This window comes from Alosa sapidissima, chromosome 13, assembly GCF_018492685.1.
Source record: "Alosa sapidissima isolate fAloSap1 chromosome 13, fAloSap1.pri, whole genome shotgun sequence".
NCBI classification, from domain to species: domain Eukaryota; kingdom Metazoa; phylum Chordata; class Actinopteri; order Clupeiformes; family Clupeidae; genus Alosa; species Alosa sapidissima.
This window is the reverse complement of record NC_055969.1, coordinates 20401709-20427111: the sequence shown is the minus strand read 5'-3', so window position 1 is coordinate 20427111 and position 25403 is coordinate 20401709. Positions and strand designations below refer to the sequence as shown.

Here is a 25403-nt window from a genome sequence, read left to right as displayed (position 1 = left end):
CAAACAAGCGATTTGATAGCCTAATCCACTGCACGAAAAAAAAAGGAAAAAGCAACTTGTTCTATTTCTAACAGGTGAATATCGTAGCAAATAGTAGCCTATGGCGATGGCAGCTTAAAAAAACATTTATTTCACTCATCTCGCTGAAATGAACGTAGAATGTGGCCTGTTGCGCAAAGAAATTAATTAGGCAGATGATCTGCATCTCCGTTAACTGAAAGCTAGTTTTCATCTAGTGAAATATGTCTCCATAGTGTCAGTGAAGTGATAACATTATGCAGTTGCAGGTATAGTAGCCAGTGTTCACGTCACGGGAGTCAGAAAGAAGCTACCAAGACGGGCCCTGCTCTGTTTCTGTCCCTCCCAAACTGCGCTAAAATTGTGTAGGCTATTTAACAGCCAGAATTTTAAAAAAATGCCCGGGGGAGGCCCTTTTATGATCCACACTACCTCTTACAAAATAGGCCTATTCCAACGTCCATCTAGCTCTTAGAACTTCTACAACACTGCCTATACAATTGTCAGCAGTCAGTAACAGCATAATGTGACTTAATGGCCTGTGTGATTGGGATGTGGATTGCTAATTTATTATGAGTAGGCCTATAGGCTATGGTATGGCTATGGTATGGTATTCTGTCCGATATAATAAATACAACACATTGGGTTTGGCAAGAAATTTGGCAATACTACTTTCACACAAGTGATGGCACCCCTGCTTGGAGACAGAAGATTGTCCGTTTTGCTTTTAAGGATTTCATCTGCAATGGGAAAAAAATGTAACGACATGTAGGCTATGCTTACTTTAGTGCTGGACTTGGACTCAACTTGATCAATAGGGACTCGACTCGGACTTGACGTGGATCAATAGTGACTCGACTCGGACTTGACTCGGATGAGTAGTGGACTCGACTCGGACTTGACTTGGAATTTTTTTTAATGACTTGGACTTGACTCGGACTTGAACACTGGGGACTCGAACCTGGACTCGGACTCGAGGCATAGTGACTTGACTACAACACTGCAATGAGGTGAAGCACACACTAACCCGGAGCAGTGAGCTGCCTGCTACAGCGGCGCTCGGGGAGCAGTGAGGGTTAGGTGTTAAGGGCCTTGCTCAAGGGCACTTCAGCCATGGATGTGGGCATGGGAGAGCAGTGCTCAACCACACTTCCCCCGCCCACATTTTTCCTACTGGTCGGGGATCGAACCGGCAACCCTGTGTGTGTGTGTGTGTGTGTGTGTGTGTGTGTTTTGACAATCTGGTACAGGACAAACAATCTGTTTTCAAAACATCTCGCTACCGTCTGCATCTGTCAAGGAAATCACATCTCCTCTTCTCCTCTCTGCTCCTCTCCTCTCCTCTTTGTTCCTCTCCTCTTCTCCTCTCTTCTCCTCTCCACTCTTCTCCACGTCTGCTCCTCTCCTCTCCTCTCTGTTCCTCTCCTCTTCTCCTCTCCTCTCTGTTCCTCTCCTCTTCTCCTCTCTTCTCCTCTCCACTCTTCTCCACGTCTGTTCCTCTCCTCTTCTCCACGTCTGTTCCTCTCCTCTTCTCCTCTCTGCTCCTCTCCTCTCCTCTCTTCTCCTCTCCACTCTTCTCCACGTCTGTTCCTCTCCTCTTCTCCTCTCCTCTCCTCTCTGTTCCTCTCCTCTTCTCCTCTCTTCTCCTCTCCACTCTTCTCCACGTCTGTTCCTCTCCTCTTCTCCTCTCTTCTCCTCTCCTCTCTGTTCCTCTCCTCTACACCGCTCCTCTCCTCTCCTCTTCTTCTCTCCTCTCTTCTCCACTCTCTTCTCTTCTCCTCCACTCTGCTCCTCTCCTCTCTTTTCTCCTTCTCTCTCTCCTCTATCGGGGCTGGAGAGAGAGAAATAAGACGGAGAGCGGGAGAGAGATAAGGATGAGAATGAATAGAATGAGAGACAGAATGAGAGGAAAGGAGAGAGGGATGAGGGAAAGAAAGTAGAATGAAAGAGAAGTGATGAGAGACAGAACGAGAGAGTAAAAGACCAAGGGGCAGCTGTGGCCTACTGGTTAGCGCTTCGGACTTGTAACCGGAGGGTTGCCGGTTCGAACCCCGACCAGTAGGCACGGCTGAAGTGCCCTTGAGCAAGGCACCTAACCCCTCACTACTCCCCGAGCGCCGCTGTTGTTGCAGGCAGCTCACTGCGCCGGGATTAGTGTGTGCTTCACCTCACTGTGTGCTGAGTGTGTTTCACTAATTCACGGATTGGGATAAATGCAGAGACCAAATTTCCCTCACAGGATCAAAAGAGTATATATACTTATATACTTATACTTATACTTATGGGAGGGAAAGGGCAAGCCTTAATGAGAGCAGGAAGTCGAAAGAGGAAACATGAATCCTAGAGAGAATAATAGAAGGAGGAATTAGGGAAAGAGCAAGCCAGAACGGAAGAGTGGAAGAGAGAGGGAATGGATGAGAGACAGAGAGAGAAAGAGAGAACAAGAATTGAAGACAATGAAAGATGAATTAAGAAGTGAGAGAAAGAAACATGGAAAAAAATAGATAGAGAAGGTCAGGGAGATGTAAATAGCAATCTGGAATGAGGGAGAGAAAAGGAGAGAAATGGAATGAGAGAGAGCACGAGATGGAAAGAGGGAGAGAGAGAGATAGAATGAGAGAGAGTACAAGACGAAATTAGAGAGAGAGATAGAATGAGAAAGAGAGCATAAGATGGAAAGAGGGAGAGAGAGATAGAATGAGAGAGCACAAGATTGAATGAGAGAGATATAGAATGAGAGAGAGCATGAGATGGAATGAGGGAGAGAGATAGAATGAGAGAGAGCACAAGATTGAATGAGAGAGCACAAGATTGAATGAGAGAGCACAAGATGGAAAGAACAAAGGAGAGTGGGGCTGTTCCTGTTTGTCAATCTATAAGCTGCAGACTTTGCAGAACTTAAGAAGCTTTTGTCCGTGTCTCTGTGTGTGTATGTGTGTGTGTGTGTGTGTGTGTGTGTGTGTGTGTGTGTGAGTGTGTGTGTGTGTGTCTGTCTGTCTGTCTGTCTGTCTGTCTTTCTCTGTGAGTGTGTATGTGCGTGTGCGTGTGTGTGTGTGTGTGTGTGTGTGTGCATGTGTGTGTGTCTGTCTGTCTGTCTGTCTTTCTCTGTGTGTGTGTGTGTGTGTCACAGCACATCCCCTTCCTCGCTGTCAGAGACAAGCTGGTGGTACTAGATTTGTGGCAGGACACTGCTGGACTCTCCTCATGTCCTCTGATAAGCGCTTGCTCTTGCATCATGCACACACACACAATGTGGGACTATGCTATTGTATCCCGCTCACGCACACACATTGCAGAGCTTCTATTCTGTGTCCTCATTTCATAACCGGCACAGTGTAAATATGATTAGTGAGGCATTGGCGCTGGGAGCATGTTGACATTAAGGTTGTCACACCGTGCCAAGCAAACACCAGCAGACAGATAAAGGGGTCCAGTTTGCAACCAGGTTACGGTGGATGCCACCTTCGTGCCAGTCATGGGTGGTATCAGGGTTCCTCAAGTCACGTTGGCTTTTATTGTAATTTCCTTTCCATGTGTGATACGTGCCCAGGAGCAGGTCCGCACGTATGGACTAAATGAAAGTCGGACATTGTATAACTAAGGCCCGTGCTACACCGGGTCCGCAACTGAAGCGATCCGTTCGCGTAGCGTAAAAATATAAACACGTAAAAAGACTGGTCTAATTCTTTTGAACATACTCGCTGCTATCACGTCTGGTGTATCCTGTCGGGAGGGTTTCGGTGAAACGACTGTATTTATATTATGAGGTCCGGATGTAGGGAAACAGCCAGTCAGTCAGAACTGGGCAATGATGTCAGATAGGGATGAGCACTATCAATTGCAATATTCTCTTCTATTTATTAAAGTTGTGCAAAGGACTTATTTGTGTGGTTCTGTAATACAATACAGAAAATAATAATGAATAAACTAAAATATATAGTATGCAGTAATTACACACAGGAATAAGCTATACACGTGTGAGCCTCATGAACATCTCGCACACGCACACACCACATGCCCACGAGTATCACCCGGTTACAGTTGGTTATGGAATCACTTTATACATTGTACAAATCAAATTACACAAAGCTAACAGCCATATATGCAAACACGACCACGGAAACATTGTTTCAGAGAAACTACCGACTAGCACTGAATATTACCATTACAGTGTTGTTCATACCGATCATACAGTTATATATAAAGCCTGTTATAATTTCGTACTTACTTCCGTTATTCCACGCACACATACAACCTCAAGAAGATGTCTTGTAAAAACTGTTAAGTGACAAGTGAAGTAAAGTAACGATATGATGCTATCCTACGTTATCAACTCCACTCGTGGTAAACTTTAACTCTGCTCACAGCGCAGGCTCCTGTGGTCCTAGCTGTGTGAGATTGTGCCGTGATCTGATCTGATCTGGTTCATTTACATTCTAACATTTGTTTGACATTCTAGCGTACCTTTTAAACATATCCAGTTCCATTGATTATAGTGGAAGCTAATTGTTGCAGCAGGCGCTATGCGGACAGAGCACTTCAGACACGTGTCCGGTGCAGGCGCCCTGTACGAGCCACTTTCCTGTACGTGGATTGAGGCCTTTTCCTGGACTAAACAGACTTCAATGAGGATTTCCATCAAGAGAACGTTTTTAGTCTAGCACTAGAACGCTTATGGCCTCCGCACATAATCATCGACATGAGGGCAGTGCACTCTGCTTTTGACGTCTGATTACATTAGATTCCAGTTTCCATTGCACACCACCGCCAAACCCTTTGTCGCCACCTCGTAGATTCATACAGTTCTATTGTTGTCAGCGCCGCCCATCGAAGGCTTGTCAGTTAAAAATGTCGGCGCTGGTGTGTGTAGGCAAATGACAGAATATGTCGGCACGCTCATGTCGGTGCCGATGTGCGGAACGCTTCAGCATTATCCACGAGCAGGGCCGCGGTCGTTAATTTCAATATTTAAACTTCTCCTTTTCGGCTGTGTCTGTCACAGGGGAGGCTGGCGAAGTGTGTGGTGGAGACATCACTTCATTTCTGTTTGCAGTAGCATTGCTACTAGTGGTTGGAATTTAGTCGCTGTGTCTTGCACCGTCTGCCTGTCTGTGATTTCCCAACAGTGCAAAAGTGGTTGATGCATTGTACATTTTCACAAACTCTGGTCAAACTAAAGGAAAATTAGCAAGTTCCTCTTTGAGTGTCTGACTTAAGGGTGGTTTGCAGGGTGGCCGGAAGCATGATGTCATCGGTGTTGACAACCCTGACCATCTCTGGCCTTCTTGACCCCACCCCCACCCCCCCACACACACGGAAGGTCACGGAACACATACTGGTAACAAATGAAGCGCTGCATCTGGGTGGGACGTCCTTCAAGGGCACCACAGGCCAGGATATTATGGGATATGTACTGCTGTTTGCCTTATGATAAGATACCGGTCCAGGTACAGTCTTAGCTCTTTTATGAGCTGAGAGAGCTGCCTTGTTGTTGACATTGCTTAGCTGTCCTGGACATTAGATCAGCCTCCAAACTATACCACAGAGTCACTCAATCATCTCAGTGTCACATTGTGATCTAAAATGGGTCAGTGGATCATTGCTGGTGTTGGCATTTAGATGGGCCGTGCTTGTATGGGAATGGGCATTGAAATTGGCAGTGCTGGTGTGGGCATACGCATTTAGATGGGCAGGGCTGGTATGGGCATTTTAATTGACAGGGCTGGTATGGGCAAGGGCATTTAGATGGGCAGGGCTGGTATGAGCATTTTAATTGACAGGGCTGGTATGGGCAAGGGCATTTAGATGGGCAGGGCTGGTTTGCCGCTGAGTGGCAGTAGATGGCAGTCATTGGCACTGATGTTCTGGTGGCACTGTTCCATGGGAATGCTTTGAAGTGAAGCATGCTGGGAAGGTTATCTTAACTGGCACAGCTCTTGTATTTGTCCTGTGCTGCCATGGCGATGACGTGCTTTTATGTGGCTCCTCTTTTCTTCTCTCCTCCTCCTCCTCTCTTCTCTTCTCTTCCATCTGCTCTTCTCCTCTCCACTCCTCCTCTTCTCTCGTCTTCTCCCTCCTCTTTTCTTCTCCCTCCTCATCTCTCGTCTTCTCTTCTCTTCTTCAGTTCTCTTCTGTTTTCCTCTTTTCCTCTCCTCTTTGCTCTTCTCTCCATTCCACCACCCTGCTCTTTCCCTTTCTCTCTTCTCTTCCTTTCTTCCTCTCTTCCCCTGTCATCCAGTTCTTGTTCTGTTTCCTCGTCTTCCCTTCTCTGTTCTTTTCTTCTCTTCTTCCTCATCTCCATGTTCTCTCTCTCCCTGGTAGTTTGTTCTTCTTTGTTCTTCTCTGTGTCCTCACTTTTCTTCTCTTTTATGTTTTGATATTTCTCCCTCCCTGTCCTCTCTCTCTTCTTTCTCTCTCTCATTGTCTGCTCCTGTCTCACTGGATTGAAATCTATCCCTTCTTCTCTACTCTCATCCATCCCTTTTTTCTATCCTCTCATCCATCCATTTTTTCATTATCCTTTAATCTCCTCACACTCTTCTCATCTCTCATCTCTGCTCTGCCCTCTCCCTCTCACCTCCATCTCCCTCTCTTTTCATCCCCCTATCCCTCACTTCTCTTCTCTCATCACTCTCTCACTCTCTCCCTCCTCCTCTTGGTCCATGTGTTCCATCGATTCCCAGAGCGCAGAGGGCATCCCTCCAGCGCAGCTGTGTGGTTCTCTCTTTCATTCTTCTCCTCTCTCTCTCTCTCTCTCTTCCTCTCTCTCCCTCTCTCTCTCTCCCTTCCTCCACTTTCTCTCTCTCTCTCTCTTTCTCTCTCTCCCTTCCTCCTCTTTTCCCCTCTCTCTTTCCCCCTCTCTCTCTCTCTCTTCCTCTCTCTCCCCCTCTCTCTCTCTCTCTTTCTCTCTTCCTCTCTCTCTCTCTCTCTCTCTCTCTCTCTCTCCCTCCCTGGGTAACGTGTGTAGATTGTGGAGATTGTTTAGGATCCGATATCATCTATCATATTTATAAGATCTGGCCTGTCAGGGCCGTTTGAAATGGAGTTGAAGTTGAAGTGCAGCCCGAGGCCGTGACCCCTCTTCTGCCAGACTCATTGGTAACTCGAGCGCTTAGATATTGAGTGCTGGGGACGTACCACTTCTCTCAGTCTCTCTCTGGCATGCTTTCTTCCTCCCTGTCCCTTTCTCTTCCTCTCTCTCGCACGCTGTCATTCTCTCCTTCTCTCTCACTCGCACATTCTGTCTGTCTGTCTCTCTGTCTGTCTCTGTCTCTCTCTTTCTGTCTCTCTCTCTTTGTGTGCACGTGTGTGCGCGTGTGTGCGGCGTGTGTGTGCATGTGTATGTGTGTGTGTAGTGTGTGCGTGTGTATGTGTGTGTGATTTAGTGAGTGAAGCACACATACACACATGTACACTTTACAGTGCTGTGCATAATGCCCCTGTATTTTAAGGAATAACATTTATTTATTTACGATACATAGGATTCATTCACAAAGAGAATTGGTATCCTTAAAGGTTGGTTTATTCCTCATTTTTTAATTAAGATCAATTTCCAAAAGATGATTTTTTTATTCCTCTTTTTAGTCAACTTTTTCATGGGTGTCAACTTATGCACAGCACTGTATATATCAGGGCTTAAAATTCATTTTTCAAAATGGGGGGGAATTCCCCCCTTAGGTTATTCATGTAGGGGGGATTTACACAATTTGGGGGGGAGGGGGGGTCGATTCTGATACCAAGTCAAGAATTGCGATTTCAATACTTCGATACTTTAAAAAAAAAAAGTGTTTGATTTTGGGGCCCCCACCACCCTGACGTCATCAGTAATATATACTGTAGTGGGATCATTCACAACAGTGGACATCCTAGATTCTGCTTGACTCTCTCCACACACACAAACACACACTGAAAATGATAGCTTATGTGATATGTTTCTATCATATATTTTTGAATTCATATAGAGTTTATTTATTTAATAATGCATTTTTTAAAGTATAGCATTTTACTAGTAATTACTACTAGCTAAACATATTTAGTAATTTGAATGCCTCATATTGACGTTTAACCTATAACACTTAGGCATATCTTTAATGTGGTGTGTAGGTCCAATTGAGTGCACATTGGTGATGAGTAGGTGTAATTGAGTGCCTGTCACTTTAAGAAAATACCTGAGAGTAATTCTATGGAGTAATTAGCCCCCCTTCAACCTGATGGTTTTAGGCTGTAGTCGCTAGTGAATAAAAGTTGTGCATAGTGCGGTATATGTATGCAAATCATTATGTTTTCTATGTCATTAGATACAATACATGTTCAAAAAACTAACATGTCGAAGACAATCTTTCTGGGATCAAGTGTTGACGTGACCTGAGCTAGCAGGATAGTTACCAAGGAGCTCTTTCCAGATGTAAAAGTTTGCCATGGTAGCGTAGCCTATTTGCGTAAGCGCAAAGTGGTTCTCTCTCTCTCTCTCTCTCTCTCTCTCTCTCTCTCTCTCTCTCTCTCCGTGTGTGTGTGCGTCTGCATGAGGCTATGTTCAATTCAACTCGGTAGTTGATCAGTCCGGTCAATAGCACCGCATTCACGCCACTTAATGATTAGGCTATATTAACGTCATCAGACAGGCTGTAAAAGTGTATGCGGGAATTTCTCGCATTATGATGGCTAGAGTTGCGGGACTTGAACAAATTATGCGCAATACCCGCAATCCCGCAGTGAAATTTAAGCCCTGTATATAACTAGGCTTAGGGCAGAATCTGTAGCTCCTATCCAGAGGTGGAAAGTAACGAAATACATTTACTCACGTTACTGTATTGAGTAGTTTTTCTGTGTATTTTGTATTTTTAAAGTAGTTTATAAAATCGGTATTTTAAATTTTACTTGATTACATTTTGAGCGAAGTATTGTACTTCGCTACATCAAAAATCCCATCCGTTACTTGAGTAAAAAAAAAAAAAGTTAAGACTAACGAAAACAGAAAGGGAGAGAAAAGTAATCACGCCCTAAACCACTAGCCTAGTGATAATGATCAGCATGTAGCCTACAACAGGACATGAATCAAGCTGGCGCCATGCAGTCTTTCTGAAAGTGATGGGAGATGGAGCTGGATCACGAATTGCATCAGATTACATGTGTAGCCTAACCTATGAAAGTGTATTTTCCGCTATTTCAATGGGTTGTCTCAGTTCGTTTTAGCACTAATGATAGCGGAGATATTCAAGCAAACACCATGGGATTTCGTGTTTTGACGTTTGTGCTCACCTTTCTTTGGAAATAAGTTTATTAGCAGTTGTTTCCCCTCATTTTGATGTCTCTCCTTTTAATAACCTGACTTGGCTTTCTTGGAGAAAGACATTGCACCAGCAGCACAACAATTAGCGGTCCACTACTAGCGATGCTCAACTAAATAAACAAAAGATAGACTACCTTATGAATCGTGCAGGCGGACTAAACCATTTAGCTCTTTAGCAAGGGAGAGTGAGAGTGACCTTAGACAGTTTTCACTGTTTTGTATACAAAATCCAGTCAGTCAAACATTACATTTCGTCTGACATTCATTTTGACATTTAATTTGGAAGTTAAAATATTCAGGTAAAATAAATATATGGTGGACATATAGTCATATATATTTTCAGTAATTAACTTAAACTTCCAGTGAGTCTATTCGAAATTTTCACCACACATTATATTAACACACATATAAAAAATCCAAAACATAAGAGTTATGTGTATTAAAGTGGAATGACACAGGAAAAAAGTATTGAACGTGCCTACTGAAATTTCTTCAATACTTTGTGGAAAAGCCTTTAGACAGCTTCAAGACATTTCCTGTATGACAAAAGGTATTAGTCACAGTATCAGGTGTGATTTTGGTCCATTGTTCTAAACAGATTCCAGGGGTCCCTCTTGTGAATCCTGATCTTTAGTTACTTCCAGAACTGTTTAATTGAATTTAATTGAATTGGCTGCCTTCAAGTCTTTCTGGAGCTTTCTCCAAGTGGTCCTTGGCTCTTGGAATTGACTATCCTTCTGACTCCCTGGTCAGAAATATTGCGTGGCCGGTTGATGATGCAGTGATGTTTCTTCCACTTGCATCTGTAACCAGTTTCATTGATATGTTTTGCAACAATAAGGTTGCAAAGGTCTTGGGAGAGCTTTTTGCTTTTATCCATCATGAAATGTTTCTTGTGTGACACCTTGGTAATGAAAAACCTTTTTATAGCCCATCAATATGTAGGCTACTAACCAAGCTTATTAATTTGCACAGATAGAAAGGATAACTACTCTAACTACTTACAGATTCCAGCTTGTTCCTTCCCTTTCCTTGCCTTAGTGCTTTTTCTTAGCTTGTTCAATACTTTTTCCCTGTGTTATTCCACTTCATTACACATGACTCTACTTATGGAGTTGTTTGGATTTTTTATGTGTGGATTACCTGAGTTATTACTAATGCCTGGTGAAAATGTTGTACCCCCCGTATTTCACTTTTCAAGGGCCCTCTCCTCCATTGGGGCCCTATACTTCCCACTCTCCCCCCCAGTTCGACACCCTTTAATCTGCTGAACCTTCTGCTCATTTCCAAATATAAAAAAACTCTCTGCAACTCAACATTAGCCTGCCTGCCTCAGCTGTGAGGGGCTTTTCAGTTGTGCTGGATTACTGTTCATTGCAAAGCGACGCAAGGATGAGTGCAACTAACTTTGAAAATCAACTACTGCTCAAACTTAAAGGAGAACTCCGGTGATTTTTCACATAGATCTCCATTTCTCAACGTCACCGAGTACTGTCGGTATGAACAAAACTGAAACAATCGGTTTTACCTAGCTCGAGTTGCTGCAGCTACAGCGCTACACACTTGGAGCATGAACATGGCTGCCTTAGCTGCTGGCTGCAGCAACTCGAGCTAGGACCAAAATCCTTTTCAGGCAAGTACCTCCACTCCACTCGGCGGCCATATTGCAAAACTTTTTGGGCACTTATCGTGCATCTATTTCGGCAGAAATGCGTGTGCGTAAGGCTTCACGACACCAATCTTGCTCCAGCAGCGAGATCACAACAGATGATTGGCACGATGTCTTCACAGCACACCACATGATTGGCTCAATGTATTCACATGTCAACGTTTTGCTGCGGAAGGGTTGTGATATTTTGTATACAACTGACTAACCCCATGCATTACTACGGAGGATTTTTTGAGTGCTGTATCTCCTCATTAGAAAGTCTCTGGTAAAACTGGTTGTTCTGGTACCCCCCCCCCCCCCCCCCCCCCCGCCCCCAATAAAAAAAAGCAACTAAGTAACTTTTACTTAAAGTACATTTTAAATTAACTACTTTTTACTTTTACTTAAGTACATTTTCAGATCGGTATTTTAACTTGTACTTGAGTAATATTTCATCAAGGTATTGGTACTTTTACTTGAGTACAATATTTTCGTACTTTTTCCACCTCTGCTCCTATCTTAGTCCTAACTGCATAGTCGTCGACCCCCCCGATCGCTCCTCTGAAAGCCTAGCCGCCCACCACCTCACGGATGTGGCGTCAGTCCACCTGTGTGTGTATGTGAGTGTATATGTGTGTGTGTGTGTGTGTGTGCGCGTGAGCAGATTCCTACAGCCGCCACGGTCGTTGATAGTTCCAGAGCTGACCTTTCTATTGTCCTCCTCCCCCTCGAGATGGTAATCACTTGTCCAGAGCACATCATCACCTGGGCCTCCCCAGGCACGTAACAGAGTTAGCCAGCTGCACTCCCCAGTGTGTGTGTGTGTGTTAGTGTGTTAGTGTGTCTCTGTCTGTGTCTATGTGTCAACCAGGTGCGTAACAGAGTTAGCCAGCTGCACTCCCCAGTGTGTGTGTGTGTGTGTGCGTGTGTGTGTGTCTGTCTGTGTGTCAACCAGGCGCTTAACAGAGTTAGACTGCACTGCCCAGGGTGTGTGTGTGTGTGTGTGTGTGTGTCAACCAACTGCGCTCTGCTATCAGAGCACGGCTATGAGGAGTGACGTCATCACACTCCAGGCTGCTGGGTAGATATTGATGCTGGGCAGAGTCACCCCCAATCCTTTAGCCTTTGTAGTGTATACTCATGATATTTGCACTGCTACAGCCCAAAGCCCTGTGCTTGGTTCCCTGATTACCTTATGTGAAAGAGGAGCCTTATTTACTTACTTACTACTTTATCTGAGGTGGTGATTCCATATTTCATTTATTTTTCCACGAAGGCTAGAGAAAATATCTGTATTATTCTAGAATAAAGTATTATTCTATTTTGTATTATTTATATTAGGATGTTTGGGTACCGGTATTTACTGTTTTTGTAAGGAAATTATTATTTCCAGGGAGAGGAAGTGACTCAGATCTTGTCTTATTTAGATCTGTGCTTAATTTAGATCTGTGCTTAATTTAGATCTGTGCTTAAGGGCCTTTCATGGTTTCATTAACTTATCTGGCTCTGATGCTAATAAGCCATAATGACGGCAATGATGATGGTGATGGAAGATAATGAAGATGGTGGTGATGATGATTGTGATGATGATGATGGTGGTGATGATGGTGCTGATGGTGGTGGTGGTGGTGGTGGTGATGCTTATGGTGGTGATGATGGTGATGATGCTGATGATGGTAGTGGTGATGATGATGATGATGCTAGTGAGGCTGATGATTGTGATGCTGATGGTGATGGTGGTGATGATGATGATGATGCTGGTGATGCTGATGATTGTGATGCTGATGGTGATGATGCTGATGGTGATGATGGTGATGGTGATGATGATGATGGTGCTGATGGTGGTGGTGGTGGTGGTGGTGGTGATGCTTATGGTGGTGATGATGGTGATGATGCTGATGATGATGGTAGTGGTGATGATGATGGTGATGCTGATGATTGTGATGCTGATGGTGATGGTGATGATGATGATGATGATATTGATGTCCTCCCCTCGTGTGTCCCCAGGTGCTGTCCATCCTGCATGAGGTGTTCCCGGCAGTGCAGGCGGCAGAGATGGCAGCCAAGCTGCGTCCCCACTGGTGGGAGGCGTGGCAAACCCTCGGCCGCGCCCAGCTGAGTCTAGGCGAGGTGGAGCTGGTGAGTTACCCCAGCAACAGTCTCCTTTAGCAACACAAACACATTACCACAGCAAAAGTCTCTCTCCACCTTATTTGTGAAACCTACTTCCATTCGGAATTTCATCTTCCGTCCATTCTATTTACGTAATGACAGTCTCAGTAGGCTAACTTGAATATTCTTCAACTTATATTTCTTTCAAAATGTCGACAATTCTGCACTCAATATGGATAATTTATATATGTCTGACATTAAAAGTATAAGTTTACTTTTACATGGCTAGGGATGCATCATGCACTGTCTACCATCATACTTAAAATCAATACAACACACAGCTATGTCCGGAAATAGAAAACTGTAATACTGAAGTGCCAACGCCCTTGTTTGGCTCAGGAATGAAATGGATAGCAACACAAAGGTTTACTGTTTACTATATGTTACTTAGAAGCCTACAGGCAACATTTTTACAGCATCATGTGAACATGAATACCCGAATGTACCCAAATATGAGGCCATAACATCGCTTGAGTTTTTCTTTGAAAGCTGAACAATGAATAATGTTTTATAATGTTTTGTAATGAGGGGTTATAACTGCTAACATCTGTGCTACCACAAACCCAATTATTAAAGGGACGGCTCCATATGTTTTCTGTGTGGGAAAGGGAAGAGCTTCTGAGCTTTCAACAATGATCTAATAAAATGACAAGGAAAATGTTATTTTAGCTCAGTCATCTACTGTTTTTGGATTATTCAGAAGTTGCTTATTGTGTACTGAAACACGGTTTTGAAATTGTGTTTCTATGGACATCTATTTCTATGGTCTATTGAACCTACTCTTGTATGTTCAAAATGTTCAGAAGCATTTTGATTTTTAACCTTCTGTGTGTGTGTGTGTGTGTGTGTGTGTTTTGCTGTCAAACAGTTAAAGAGGTTAAAAGGTCACATCAAATATATTCTTGATTTCTCCTTCAGAATGTTGTTTTGTACAGACACAGAGGAAGTGAAGGAGAAGATATTCTTAACATTTCCTCTTTTTCATGGGTTTTCCTTCTCTCTATGGTAAAATCCAACAACATGCCATTTGACACATTTTAAGTATCCGGTAAGCAAAAAAAAGGGGCTCCATTGCAAAAGAGGAAGAGAGTCTTCCGGCAGAAGACCACGGCCTTTGCACAGGCCTCGGGGTGGTCTGATTCATGAACGCAGGTATGTCGCCTAGACGCTCCTGCAGCTTCGTCAGCTCCTGCACATGCCTCTTACTTGAGTGGTGCTGGCTTAAGCTCTAAATCACCAACCCAAAGGCGTGATTTATTTTCGCGGAGAGGATGTACAGGACTGAGTGTCGGTCATATTTTGTACCATTATGCGGTATGTCTAGTTGAAACTATTATTTATTACTGATGTAGTGTTTATATAGGCTTACTATAAGTTGCTTTGGACAAAAACATCTGTCAAATACCATAAACATAAAGACAGACACAGTATTGATTAGAATGTTATAGTGTGAATTTTTTTATTGTGTAGGCCTATGGCGTGTAGTTTTACTGCTTCTGCTAGTCCAGTCACTCATCACACATGTTCTCTATAGTTATACCTTTGCTCTTGACATGGCATGGTATGGTAATAGTTATTGGTCATTGTTGCTATTAATACTATTATTAAATCATACTTAATGTAGACATTTCAACTTTATTTTAATCTTGTTTTTACTAATAATTAGTGTTAATATACTGTAAGTTGCTTTGGACGAAAGCGTCTGCCAAATACCATAAACATAAACAAACTTTGATGTGTGTTGTTTGGCATTGTCAGTGGTTATTTCTCCTGTAATCGCTTAAACATTAACATCCCATGGTCTCTTGTCACTAATCCCTTCAATGACTAAATGGTGTTTCACTTTTTCATCTTAGGAGTTCTGAGCACTTAATCTGAATTTAGTACTCAGGAACTATTTAACAGATAGATGTTTGTTAGCTGAAATGTTAGCCAGGTTGCTGATGTTTGTTAGTTGTAATGTAAGCCGGGTGCTGAGTTGCTGTGTATATACTGTACCTCAGGTGCTTCCCAATTGCCAGATTCCCTTATTTTTATCGAGCGACACTTGTTGCTAGGACTTCACGTTTACCCCCCCCCCCCCCTCCTTCTTTCTTCCTCTATCTCTCTTTCATGTTCTCTCTCTGTTTTATTCTCGCCATCACAAGGTCTCCCCACTAACTCTGCCTCTCTGAGCTGTCGCTGGGATCTCTGCACTCTGTGTGTGCGTTAAACAGCTGTCAGTTGCTTCTGCTCCTGTGAGATATATAACTATACGTACACACCGCCGACGACTTGAGCTTCCAAAGATTCAGGAAGTCATTCATTTTCAGTGGAAGCCGGCTTCTCTCAGCTGCCAGAAGCGGCAAATCCGTCGGCGTCACGTTTTGGGCGTCTTGAGCGTCAAGCAGAAAGTTGAAAGTCAGTCAACTTTATGGTAATGAGCTATGACGCAGTTCAGCAACCAACGGCCAGCAACCAATCGAATAGACGGAAGTGTTAAGATAGCATTTTACGTTCGATCATGTTCTGTCACGTCAGAGCGGCCAAAGCTTCCAAAGCTTCCCTGGACTTTTTTGACAAGCGTCCTTGACAGGGCGACCAGAGCTTCTTTGGAAGCTCAAGTCGGTGGCGGTGTGTACGTACAGTAAGGGATCGTGTCAAAGCCCAGCCCTGCCTAGCCCAGCCTAGCGGCATGGAAGAGTACTTAGAATGAGTGCTGCCACTCCACACATGCTACGACCTGCTCTCCAGGGGGAAGGAGAGTGGGAGAGACAGAGGCGGAGGGAGGTTGAGAGAGAGAGAGAGAGAGAGAGAGAACTAGGTAGCGATAGATAGAGAAAAAGAGAGAGAGTGAGTTTGAGCTGACGGTAAGAGTCAACCACTATTGAAAGAGAGGAGGAAAATAAGATAAGAAAACAAGAAAGGAAAGGGAGAAGCCTTGTGGTGAGTGACTGATGGCGGGCGGGCGGGCGGGCTGGAAAGCTGCAGTATGCGGCGGGGTGCCAGCCAGAGCAGGTCCCTGAGCCGAGCCGAGCCCTCGGGCGCTACAGAACACAGCCCAACAACTCGCAGCACATAATGGGCATTCTGGGAGACACACACACACACATATATACACACACAAACACATGTATACGCACACATGCCTTTCTATTCTGGGTCTGACGTGCTGAGTCTCGTCGCCGTTCTGTGTGTGACTGTGCATGCATCTCCTAACCTCTCCGAGCTTTATAGAAAATTCTGGCCTCAGGTGTCTGGCTCCAGAGGTTGTTTTTAAACAAGAGTATAAGTATATATACTCTTTTGATGAAATTTGGTCTCTGCATTTATCCCAATCCGTGAATTAGTGAAACACACTGCACACAGTGAACACACAGTGAGGTGAAGCACACACTAATCCCGGCGCAGTGAGCTGCCTGCAACAACAACAGCGGCGCTCGGGGAGCAGTGAGGGGTTAGGTGCCTTGCATCAAGGGCACTTCAGCCGTGGCCTACCGGTTGGGGTTCGAACCGGCAACCCTCCGGTTACAAGTCCGAAGCGCTAACCAGTAGGCCACGGCTGCCCTAAGTAGGCATCCTTTAGTAAGAGTAGGCATCCTTTAAAGTGCGTTCGGACACTTTATTTTATGATGACCGTTAACAGAGCAGTGATCTCACTCTTCACTCTTAAATATACATTCTTACTGTATGTTTCACTGTTATTTAGTGAACAGCTTGGAGTTTATAAAGTCTGTGTTTTCTGTGATCGTGCGGAGCCTCTTGTAAAAGTTTTACTGGGAGCAGTAAAGGTTGTGTGTAGTGTGTGTGTGTTTATAATGTGTGTGTGTGTGTGTGTATAGGGAGTAGTAAAGGTTGTGTGTATAATCGAGGGTCTGCTGTTAATGCCCAGTATACGCACATTCCGTCTTCTGTCTCAGCATACTGGGCGAGGTTGCAGAGCACGATGCAGGAACGCTTGTGTAAACTTTCCTAATGCTCGCTTTATCCCCCCTCCCCCCCCCTACTCTCTTTCTCTCTCTCTTTCTTTCTCTCTCACTCTCTCTTTCTCTTTCTCTCTCTCTCTCTCTCTCCCTGTCCTTTTTATTCTGTTTCTCTCCCTTTCTCTTCCTTATTTTCTCTCTCTCCCTCTCTCTTTCTCTTTCTCTCTCTCTCTCTCTCTCCCTGTCCTTTTTATTCTGTTTCTCTCCCTTTCTCTTCCTTATTTTCTCTCTCTCCCTCTCTCTCTCTCTTTCTCTGTGCTTCCTTCTCGTTCTCTCTTTTTCCTTCTCCCTCTCTCTCCCTCCCTCTCTCTCCCTCCCTCTCTCTCCCTCCCTCTCTCCTTCTCATTTTGTCCTCTCCCTCTTTCTTGTTCCCTTCCTGTCCTTCTCTTTCCCTCTCCTGTCTACATATCTCTCTCTTTTTCCCTCTCTCAGTCTGTCTTCCTTTCTCTCCTTGTCTTACTATATTTATTCCTCCCTTCCTCTCTCTTTGTCATCTCTCTTTCACCCCCCCCCCCCCCCCCTGTCTCTGCTAAAGCCATTGCTGCCCTGGACGAGCACTGCTCTTAAACTACCCACAATCCCCTTTTTATTTCTCATTAAACATTTCCCGCTTGACGTGCGACAGATCCCTGGCTCTGCGGCTGTTTGACAGACTTTGGGATAGCGTGTCTCTCACAAGGCCGATATCTGATCGGCTTTTTCTGCGTGCGCAGCAGGGGTGGAGGCCAGAGCTTGTGAAAGAGCAGAGCGGGCAGCACATACGAGTGGACTAGGTAGCAGGGTGTTGAGCGCTAAAGAGCAGGGCACCCAGGCGCTCATACAAGCAGACTATGTAGCAGGGTGCATATACTAGCAGACTAGGTAGCAGGGTGCACATACTAGCAGACTAGGTAGCAGGGTGCACTGCTACCTACTAGGTAGCAGGGTGCACTGCACATACTAGCAGACTAGGTAGCAGGGTGCACTACACATACTAGCAGACTAGGTAGCAGGGTGCACATACTAGCAGACTAGGTAGCAGGGCGCACATGCTAGCAGACTAGGTAGCAGGGCGCACATGCTAGCAGACTAGGTAGCAGGGCGCACATGCTAGCAGACTAGGTAGCAGGGCGCACATGCTAGCAGACTAGGTAGCAGGGCGCACACACACACACACACAAATGAGCAGACTAGGTAGCATGGCATTCATGTGAGTGGACCAGGTAGCAGGTGGCCAAGCGCTGGCTTATCTGGATTGCAGCCTTGGCCTCACGTCTGTGGGGCTTTGTCTGACTACCTTGGGCTCTTCGGGGAGAATTATGACCAGGGGTATGCCACAAATGCCTGAGCCCACTACACCATCACAGATGTGGAATGTTTGCAATAAAAGATTTGCACATTTTTATTAAGCGTGCTAGAACCTGTTTGACCCAGGGTATCTGTGTGCTGGTGTATGTACATCTTATTTGGCCAGACGTGTTGTATTCGACATGTGACGGTACAATGATTCATTGTGTTATTGTCTGATCAAAGACAGTCATCAAGTAAATTAGCAGTTCTGGCTGGTCGAACTTCAAGGCATGTTGCTTTTGGGATGTCAGTTGACCACAGTTTGGCCTGCAGATTGGGTAACGTTAGGCCAATGTAAAGGCCAATGTGAGGACACGCATCAAGTTAATTGTCAACCTCATGGGACCAGACGTAACTTTCTGAGTTGAGAATGGCAGCACATGTCTGGCCCCCAATAAAAACAAGGGAAGCATGTTCCTCTCTGGGCTGCAGCCCCGACACTCAGCTTTGTCACACAATCCACAGGATTCAGTTAAACCTTCAGACTCTCCCATTGTTCCGACCCCACTCTAAAGCCAAGTTCACCGTACTCTTGTATCCAGATGTGCAGTACACACACACACACAGCCACACACACACACACACACACACACGGTGCTAGGTGCATTCTCAGCCCCTCAGCAGGGCGATTGTTTTGGCTTTTCATCCTCCTGAAGAAAAAATCTGCACAGTCCAGCCCTCTGACCCTGGCTGATATTAAAGATATCTGTTACCCCTAATGGTTTTCCCCTGGACGCGTCTCGCGCTGAAACATATTGCTTACATCATTTGTTGTCTGGCAGCGGGTGACTCACGTCACATCATGGTTGTGGGGGCCTCCGAGACGACACTCACCAGTGAGTCTTGCGGAGATGAGAGCCAGAGATATGGTGTGTATTTATAGGATGCCAACAGGGACGTTGGTATTGAGTTGCTCTCTTTTATTTTAGAACACTGCTGAATAGATTGGATAGTGTCCCTCTCACGACTTCTCCCGTCACGCGACGATGAAATTAATAATCTCTTTTCCATCTGGCCCCTAGAATGTTGGGAAAGTGTGTGTGTGTGTGTGTGTGTGTGTGTGTGTGTGTGTGTGTGTGTGTGTGTGTGTGTGTGTGTGTGTGTGTGTGTGTGTGTGTGTGTGGTTGTGTGTGTGTGTGTTTACGTGTGTGCACCTGTGCATACCTGCGCCAGTGCGAATGTGTGTCTGTGCACATGTGTGCATCCTCACGTGTTTATATCAGTGTGTGTGTTGTGACTTCATAAAGCCGTCGCTGGCTCCTCCGTCTTGAAATCGATGGCGTGTCTCACGCAGATTGATGAGGAGTGGAGGCAAGTGCATAAAGCCCACCGTAATTGCCTTTTTCTGCTGCTCCAAGCACATAATGTATAATTAATGATTATAAATAGCCTTTCCCATGACTTCCATCAGAGATGCCTTAACGAGTCTCTGAGGCATGTTGTCTTTTTACGGACACGCTCAAAGACGACGAGGCTGACGCGTTAACAGCACAGGCACTTCTAAGAATGCCACAGGGTGTGAGGCTAGAGTTGTAAGTTACGACTGACTTCAACATTTAAACTGCTAATTAAGGCTGAACTTGACATTTGACATTTGGCACATTAGGATTCATACTTACGCTAGAAGGTGGAGCGAGACCGAGAGAGAATCATGCGGCATTTTCACACTATTTTCTGAATTATCATAAAAATCTGTTTTAATGAAGATGACATTCTGTGAGTGTAGTGAAGAGTTGGTAAAGTTAACTTTTCTCTTGCGGAAAATAAACCCAGAGAGTGTTAGCTTTTCCAGGGCAATACGCTATACGAGAAGCAAAATGGAAGAAATGCTATTACTCTTTGTCTGTCTGTCAAAGACCTTTGGGCTACTGGATGGATTGCTCAAGAATGAGCCATCGTTTAAAAATATCTGAGGGAGGAAATATCTCCAATCAGTCTGCATTGAGTATCTGACGCAGTCATAGTTTCCTGATCCTCCCCTGCTGCTGCTGAATATGTTCTGCACATAACTCTCCCCTGTATCTGTCTCCCCTGTGTGTGTGTGTGTGTGTGTGTGTGTGTGTGTGTGTGTGTTTATGTCTGTCGGTATGTGTGCTGAAATACTAAATCATTGGATTTGTATTGATGTCAGTGCATCAACCCCAGTATAGGTTTGTTGTTGCTCAATAGAGCTAAACCGTGAGTGAACCACATTCAGAACAGAACGGTTTAGAGCTCAAATGTGGGACCAGGGGTGTCAACGGCTCTGGCTATCTGGTGCGTGTGCTTGTGCGTGTGTGTGTGAAAGAGAAACTGTGTGTGTGTGTGTGTATTATGCTCTCTTCCTCCCCTTCCCAGGTGATCTGGCCATTCCAGGTGGCTGTTCACATGAGTCTGTGTGCGTGTGTATGTGTGTATATGTGTGTGTAAATATATGTGTGTGTGTGTGTGTGTGTGTGTATGTTTTAGATACATATGTATGTGTGTATTTATGTTGCTCTCCTCCCCTCCACAGGCGACCCGGTCATTCCAGGTGGCCGTGCACCTGAGTCCGTGTGAGCGCCCCCTTTGGGAGGAGGACCTGTCATGGGCACGGAAGCTCCGCGACCAGAAACGCAACGCCCAGAGCGTCCTCAACCAGGAGCAGGAGGCACGCCGTCTCCTAGACAACGCCCCGGAGCTGCAGCAGGACTACGACGACTTCGAGAGCGACGAGGTGATTGCCGCGTGCACCGCGGTCGCCGAGCGCCAGAAGAAGTACGAGGAGCTCCAGAGGACGGCAGTGGTGGTGGCCGCACAGAGCGTAACCATAGAAACAGTGCGGGAGGACTCTGACAGACCACCCTGTACGTCCCACAGTGACTTTGTGAAAGCGAGGGGATTGTAGACAAGCACAACCCAAACTGTCGGGGTTTCGTGTTTTGTGTTCTTTTGTTTGTTTTTTGAAATCTATTGATAATGTACAGATGAGATTATAATTTTTAGTTTTGGCCTAAATCTAATTGATGTACTCAAGCCTGATAGCTAAGTCATGTACCTGCTTGTTGAAATGTCAAGGCTGATTGGTCAGGGTTGGCCTCTTCTTTTGTTTTGCTCTGTTTTCTTTCTCTGGAGAAGTGCTCCCTCCCGGTCAGAGTTCCTGATTTGATTGAGTTCTCTCTGTATAAAAAAAAAAAAGTCAAAGCTCCTCACTGGAAAACCTATTTGTTTGAAATCCTCAGCGGTGACACGTCTTTGTCCTCAGACGTAAAATATGTCCTTGGCTCGGTCACACTGGTGTCCTCTTTGAGCTACATGAGAAGAGAAGCACTAATGTACCTCTGACGAGGCATAATTATTTTCCACCAGGAGTGTTTATGTTGGCCTCCATGGCAACCAACCAGTCATTCTCCCACCCACCCGTTCTGATTAACATCGAATCCCAGAATTCCCTTATTCAAGGCATCATCTGAGACCCCTCCAAGGACCTGGAAATGCTGCTAGATCCATAAGCAGGGATCTATCAAGCCATCCTCCACATCCTCCAGTTAAAGAGGGGCAACTGAATCCCACTCACATCCCATTTAGAAGCTCCTCTCTCCCTCTCCATCTCCATCAATGTCATAAATGTTTTTTTCGGCAAGAGCTGATGTTTTCAGGCAAGCCGCGGCCAGTTTTGATGAGTGTATCGGATGCATGGGACATCCTGTCATTTCTGAAACCATTAGCTAATGCACAGGGGATGGACGGCCCACACACACACACACACACACACACACACACAGAGTCATTCTTAGCTGAGCTGAGCGGAGCAGTGAGGGACACACACACACACACACACACACACACACAGAGAGAGAGAGAGGGCTCTGAGAGGTTAAAGTCATTGAGAATATGAGAAAATTAAGACTTCCTCTCGACACACTTCTGCTCGTGTGTTCTGCTCTGCTCGAGGAGATGTGCTGTCCAATCCACCAGTAGCAGCAGCTTCCGTCCAGGCTTTAATAGCTTTCATTCAGGCTTTAATAGCTTCCATCCATGCTCAGCTTCCATCCAGGCTCAGCTTCCATCCATGCTCAGTTTCGGTCCATGCTCAGCTTCGGTCCATGCTCAGCTTCAGTCCATACTCAGCTTCGGTCCAGGCTCCTCTGCTTCAGGGTGATGCTCAGTTGTGGTCCGAATCATGGAAACGGGACGCTGACCTTAGATGGGTATCAGCATGTTGTGATTGCATTTTTGGTGCATTCATTGTGAGCATTGTGTACGTTAATAAGGTCTATACACAAAGCTGTCATTCAGGTTCCTGATGTTCTTTGAGAAAACATGTTTTAATTAAATGTAAACACCATGGTGGACCCTCCCTGCCCCTTTTTGCACCAGAAACAACTGGTTTCACCACACTGACAAAGACCCAAATGGAAGAAATATGAAATAAAAACCTTTAAAAATACAGGATATGACTGAGTCAGAAAAATCATTTTTACAATCCATTTCCTTCTCTGTGTGAGGTTGTTGGTGGTCCTCAGTCCGTAGATGTGCTGCTGGTTTCTCTAGGAAAGAGTTGCGTCTGCAATTGGACTCTGTCAGAGGAGAGTGGTGAGTGTCAGAGGAGAGACAAACATGTTCCAAAGCAATTTCCCAGCGATCAGATCAGAGTGTGTGTGAGGTCCAGCTGGATCAAGCTGGCTGAACAGGAGACATGAATCCCCGTTGGGGTTAATGGTGTGAGACATGCAGTAGTGTGTACACACACACACACACACACTCACACACTCTCTCTCTCTCTCTCTCTCACACTCACACACACGCACACACACACACACACACACACTACTGGCAGTCCCCTGTGTCATATTAATTCAACACACACACACAGACTCATTCATCACTGACAGTTCATTCGATCCACTCGCTCACACAGTTGCCATACCTCATGCAGGTGTGCGTAATGATCCCACACCAGGCTGTTGACTCCTGAGGTGTGTAACAGTGAACTTCCAATTTCCACCATTTCCTCCTCTCTGTTTCTCTTTATTTCTCTGTCATGCACACACACACACACACATACAAAGTCATAATCACAAAATAGTGCAATGTGCCCCAGTGAACCTCCGATTTCCATCATTTCATCCTCTCTCTTCTTTCTCTCTCTTTCTCTCTGTCTATTTCTCTCTGTCATGCATACACACACACACACACACACACAGTCATAATCACATAATAATGCAGCGTGTACCATTGAACCTCCAATTTCCGTCATTTCCTCCCCTCTCTCTCCCCCTTTCTGTTTATTTCTCTCTCTGTCACACAGACACACACACATACACACAGTCATAATCATATACCGGTATCTCCAGTTTCCACCAACTCTTTCTGCCTCTCGCCCTGTCTCTCTGTCTCTCTCTCTCACACTCTCTCCCTCACACACACACACAGTAATAATCACACCGTCCAGCCCATTTCACACCACACTCAATAAGCATTGGATCAAACCCACTTGTTCCACTACTGCTATACTGCTGCTACTGCTACTACTATTATTATTACTACTACTATTAACAATAGTATAATTTCACACATGCTCTTTTTCTTTCTTGTATGAGCTTAAATGCTGGTGCCTTGTGACTCGCTCGTATAATCTTGAATGCTTTGTAAGCCGGCACCTGTTGTAGGAAGCCATGAGTGATCATGGATTGGTGCTGTAGTTCCCCTTTCTAGTTTTCCACAGAGAAAAGACACATATGTCAACACATCCAACAAACACCTACAGATAAGTCATTATAGGGCATTGTTGAAGGGTGGTTCCTCATGACCAAATTAGTCTGTTATTATTAGCGCCGGTATTGATGATTTATGTGGATGCCTAGTGGCTAGCTACAATGACGCGCGTGGGGGGGGGTATGTGCCATGATTGCATTATGGGATATCTGTCTGTCTCCAGGTTTATGGCCTGTCATCATCGGTCACCGTGGTGATGGACCATCTAAGTGTGCCTACCAGTGTTAAACGTGTGCTCACCTGATCTGGCAGCAGTCCTGGCTGGGCTGTGCTTCAGCGCCAGGAGATCCACTGACCTCAGGGGGGCACCTCTCCTCTCTCTGCAGCCCAGCCAATGAGACTGAGAGAAGTAATCTCATTTCATCGCATTTTATTATACAGGAAAGGATTAACGGCAACATTACGGTCACAGTTAAACGGGCCTGGCTCAGTTAGAACGGGTTCACAGCAGGTTCCTGTTCTGCAGCACATAAAACACCTCACAAACAAATAGAAAACAGCATGAAAACAACACAAGAGGCTTTAGCAGAAATTAAAACAATTATGACAGCTACACATACATTCAGAGGGATAAGGCGGGTATGAGATAACCACTATGAGATGAACCAGTAATAGATATATAAGTATAAAATAAATAACTACACCATACGCTCTGTTGTGACTCTTGAGTTTTCAGCTTGCTTTTCTTATCTGTAGATCTGACACATATTGTAGTCATGACATTATATCGGTCTGCTTAGCACATTGCTTGTGACACACACCACCACGCTAGTTAAGTGCCTTGAAGGAAAATGTCTTCCAAAAACATAATAGGATTTTTGAAAGGCCATTTGAAAATGTCTTCTAAAAGTATATAAGGATTTTGAAAAGCAATTTCAAATTATGTTTAATAATGTTTGTACAACTAAAACCATTACCAACAAGGAAGTGCTTCACTCAAATTTCAACCAACAGCTACTGCTAAATTTATAGGTCCATGGTATTACTTTCAATGTCACAAAAGTATCTGAATAAAGACAAAGTAGACTGCCAAGATGAATGGAAAACATCTCTGGCTTTGTGAGATTACATTTGCAGTCTTATTTACTTCTGATGAATGCAAGTGCTCAGCTCATTTCTGTGATCTCAGTGTGTGTGTGTGTGTGTGTCATGAATGAAAAACAGCATGGCTTGAAAGACAAATGGTGTGTGTGGGGATTGAAGTCAAATAAAAGAAAATAAACGGAGAGCAAGTGTGCGGACCTACTTT

The 25403-nt window shown here is 44.9% G+C and overlaps 1 protein-coding gene across 3 annotated transcripts in view; it reads left to right on the top strand.

Moving 5' to 3' along the window:
* Window positions 1-22826, top strand: part of ttc33 (tetratricopeptide repeat domain 33) — a 46686-nt gene extending 23860 nt beyond the window's left edge. For all 3 annotated transcript variants that reach the window (XM_042058803.1, XM_042058804.1, XM_042058802.1), the window contains exons 4-5: window positions 12963-13094; window positions 20913-22826. In XM_042058803.1, the coding sequence (XP_041914737.1) occupies window positions 12963-13094; window positions 20913-21284 (504 nt within the window). In that variant the 3' untranslated portion in view covers window positions 21285-22826. The remainder of the gene's footprint in view (window positions 1-12962; window positions 13095-20912) is intronic.
* Window positions 22827-25403: the final 2577 nt, after the last annotated feature.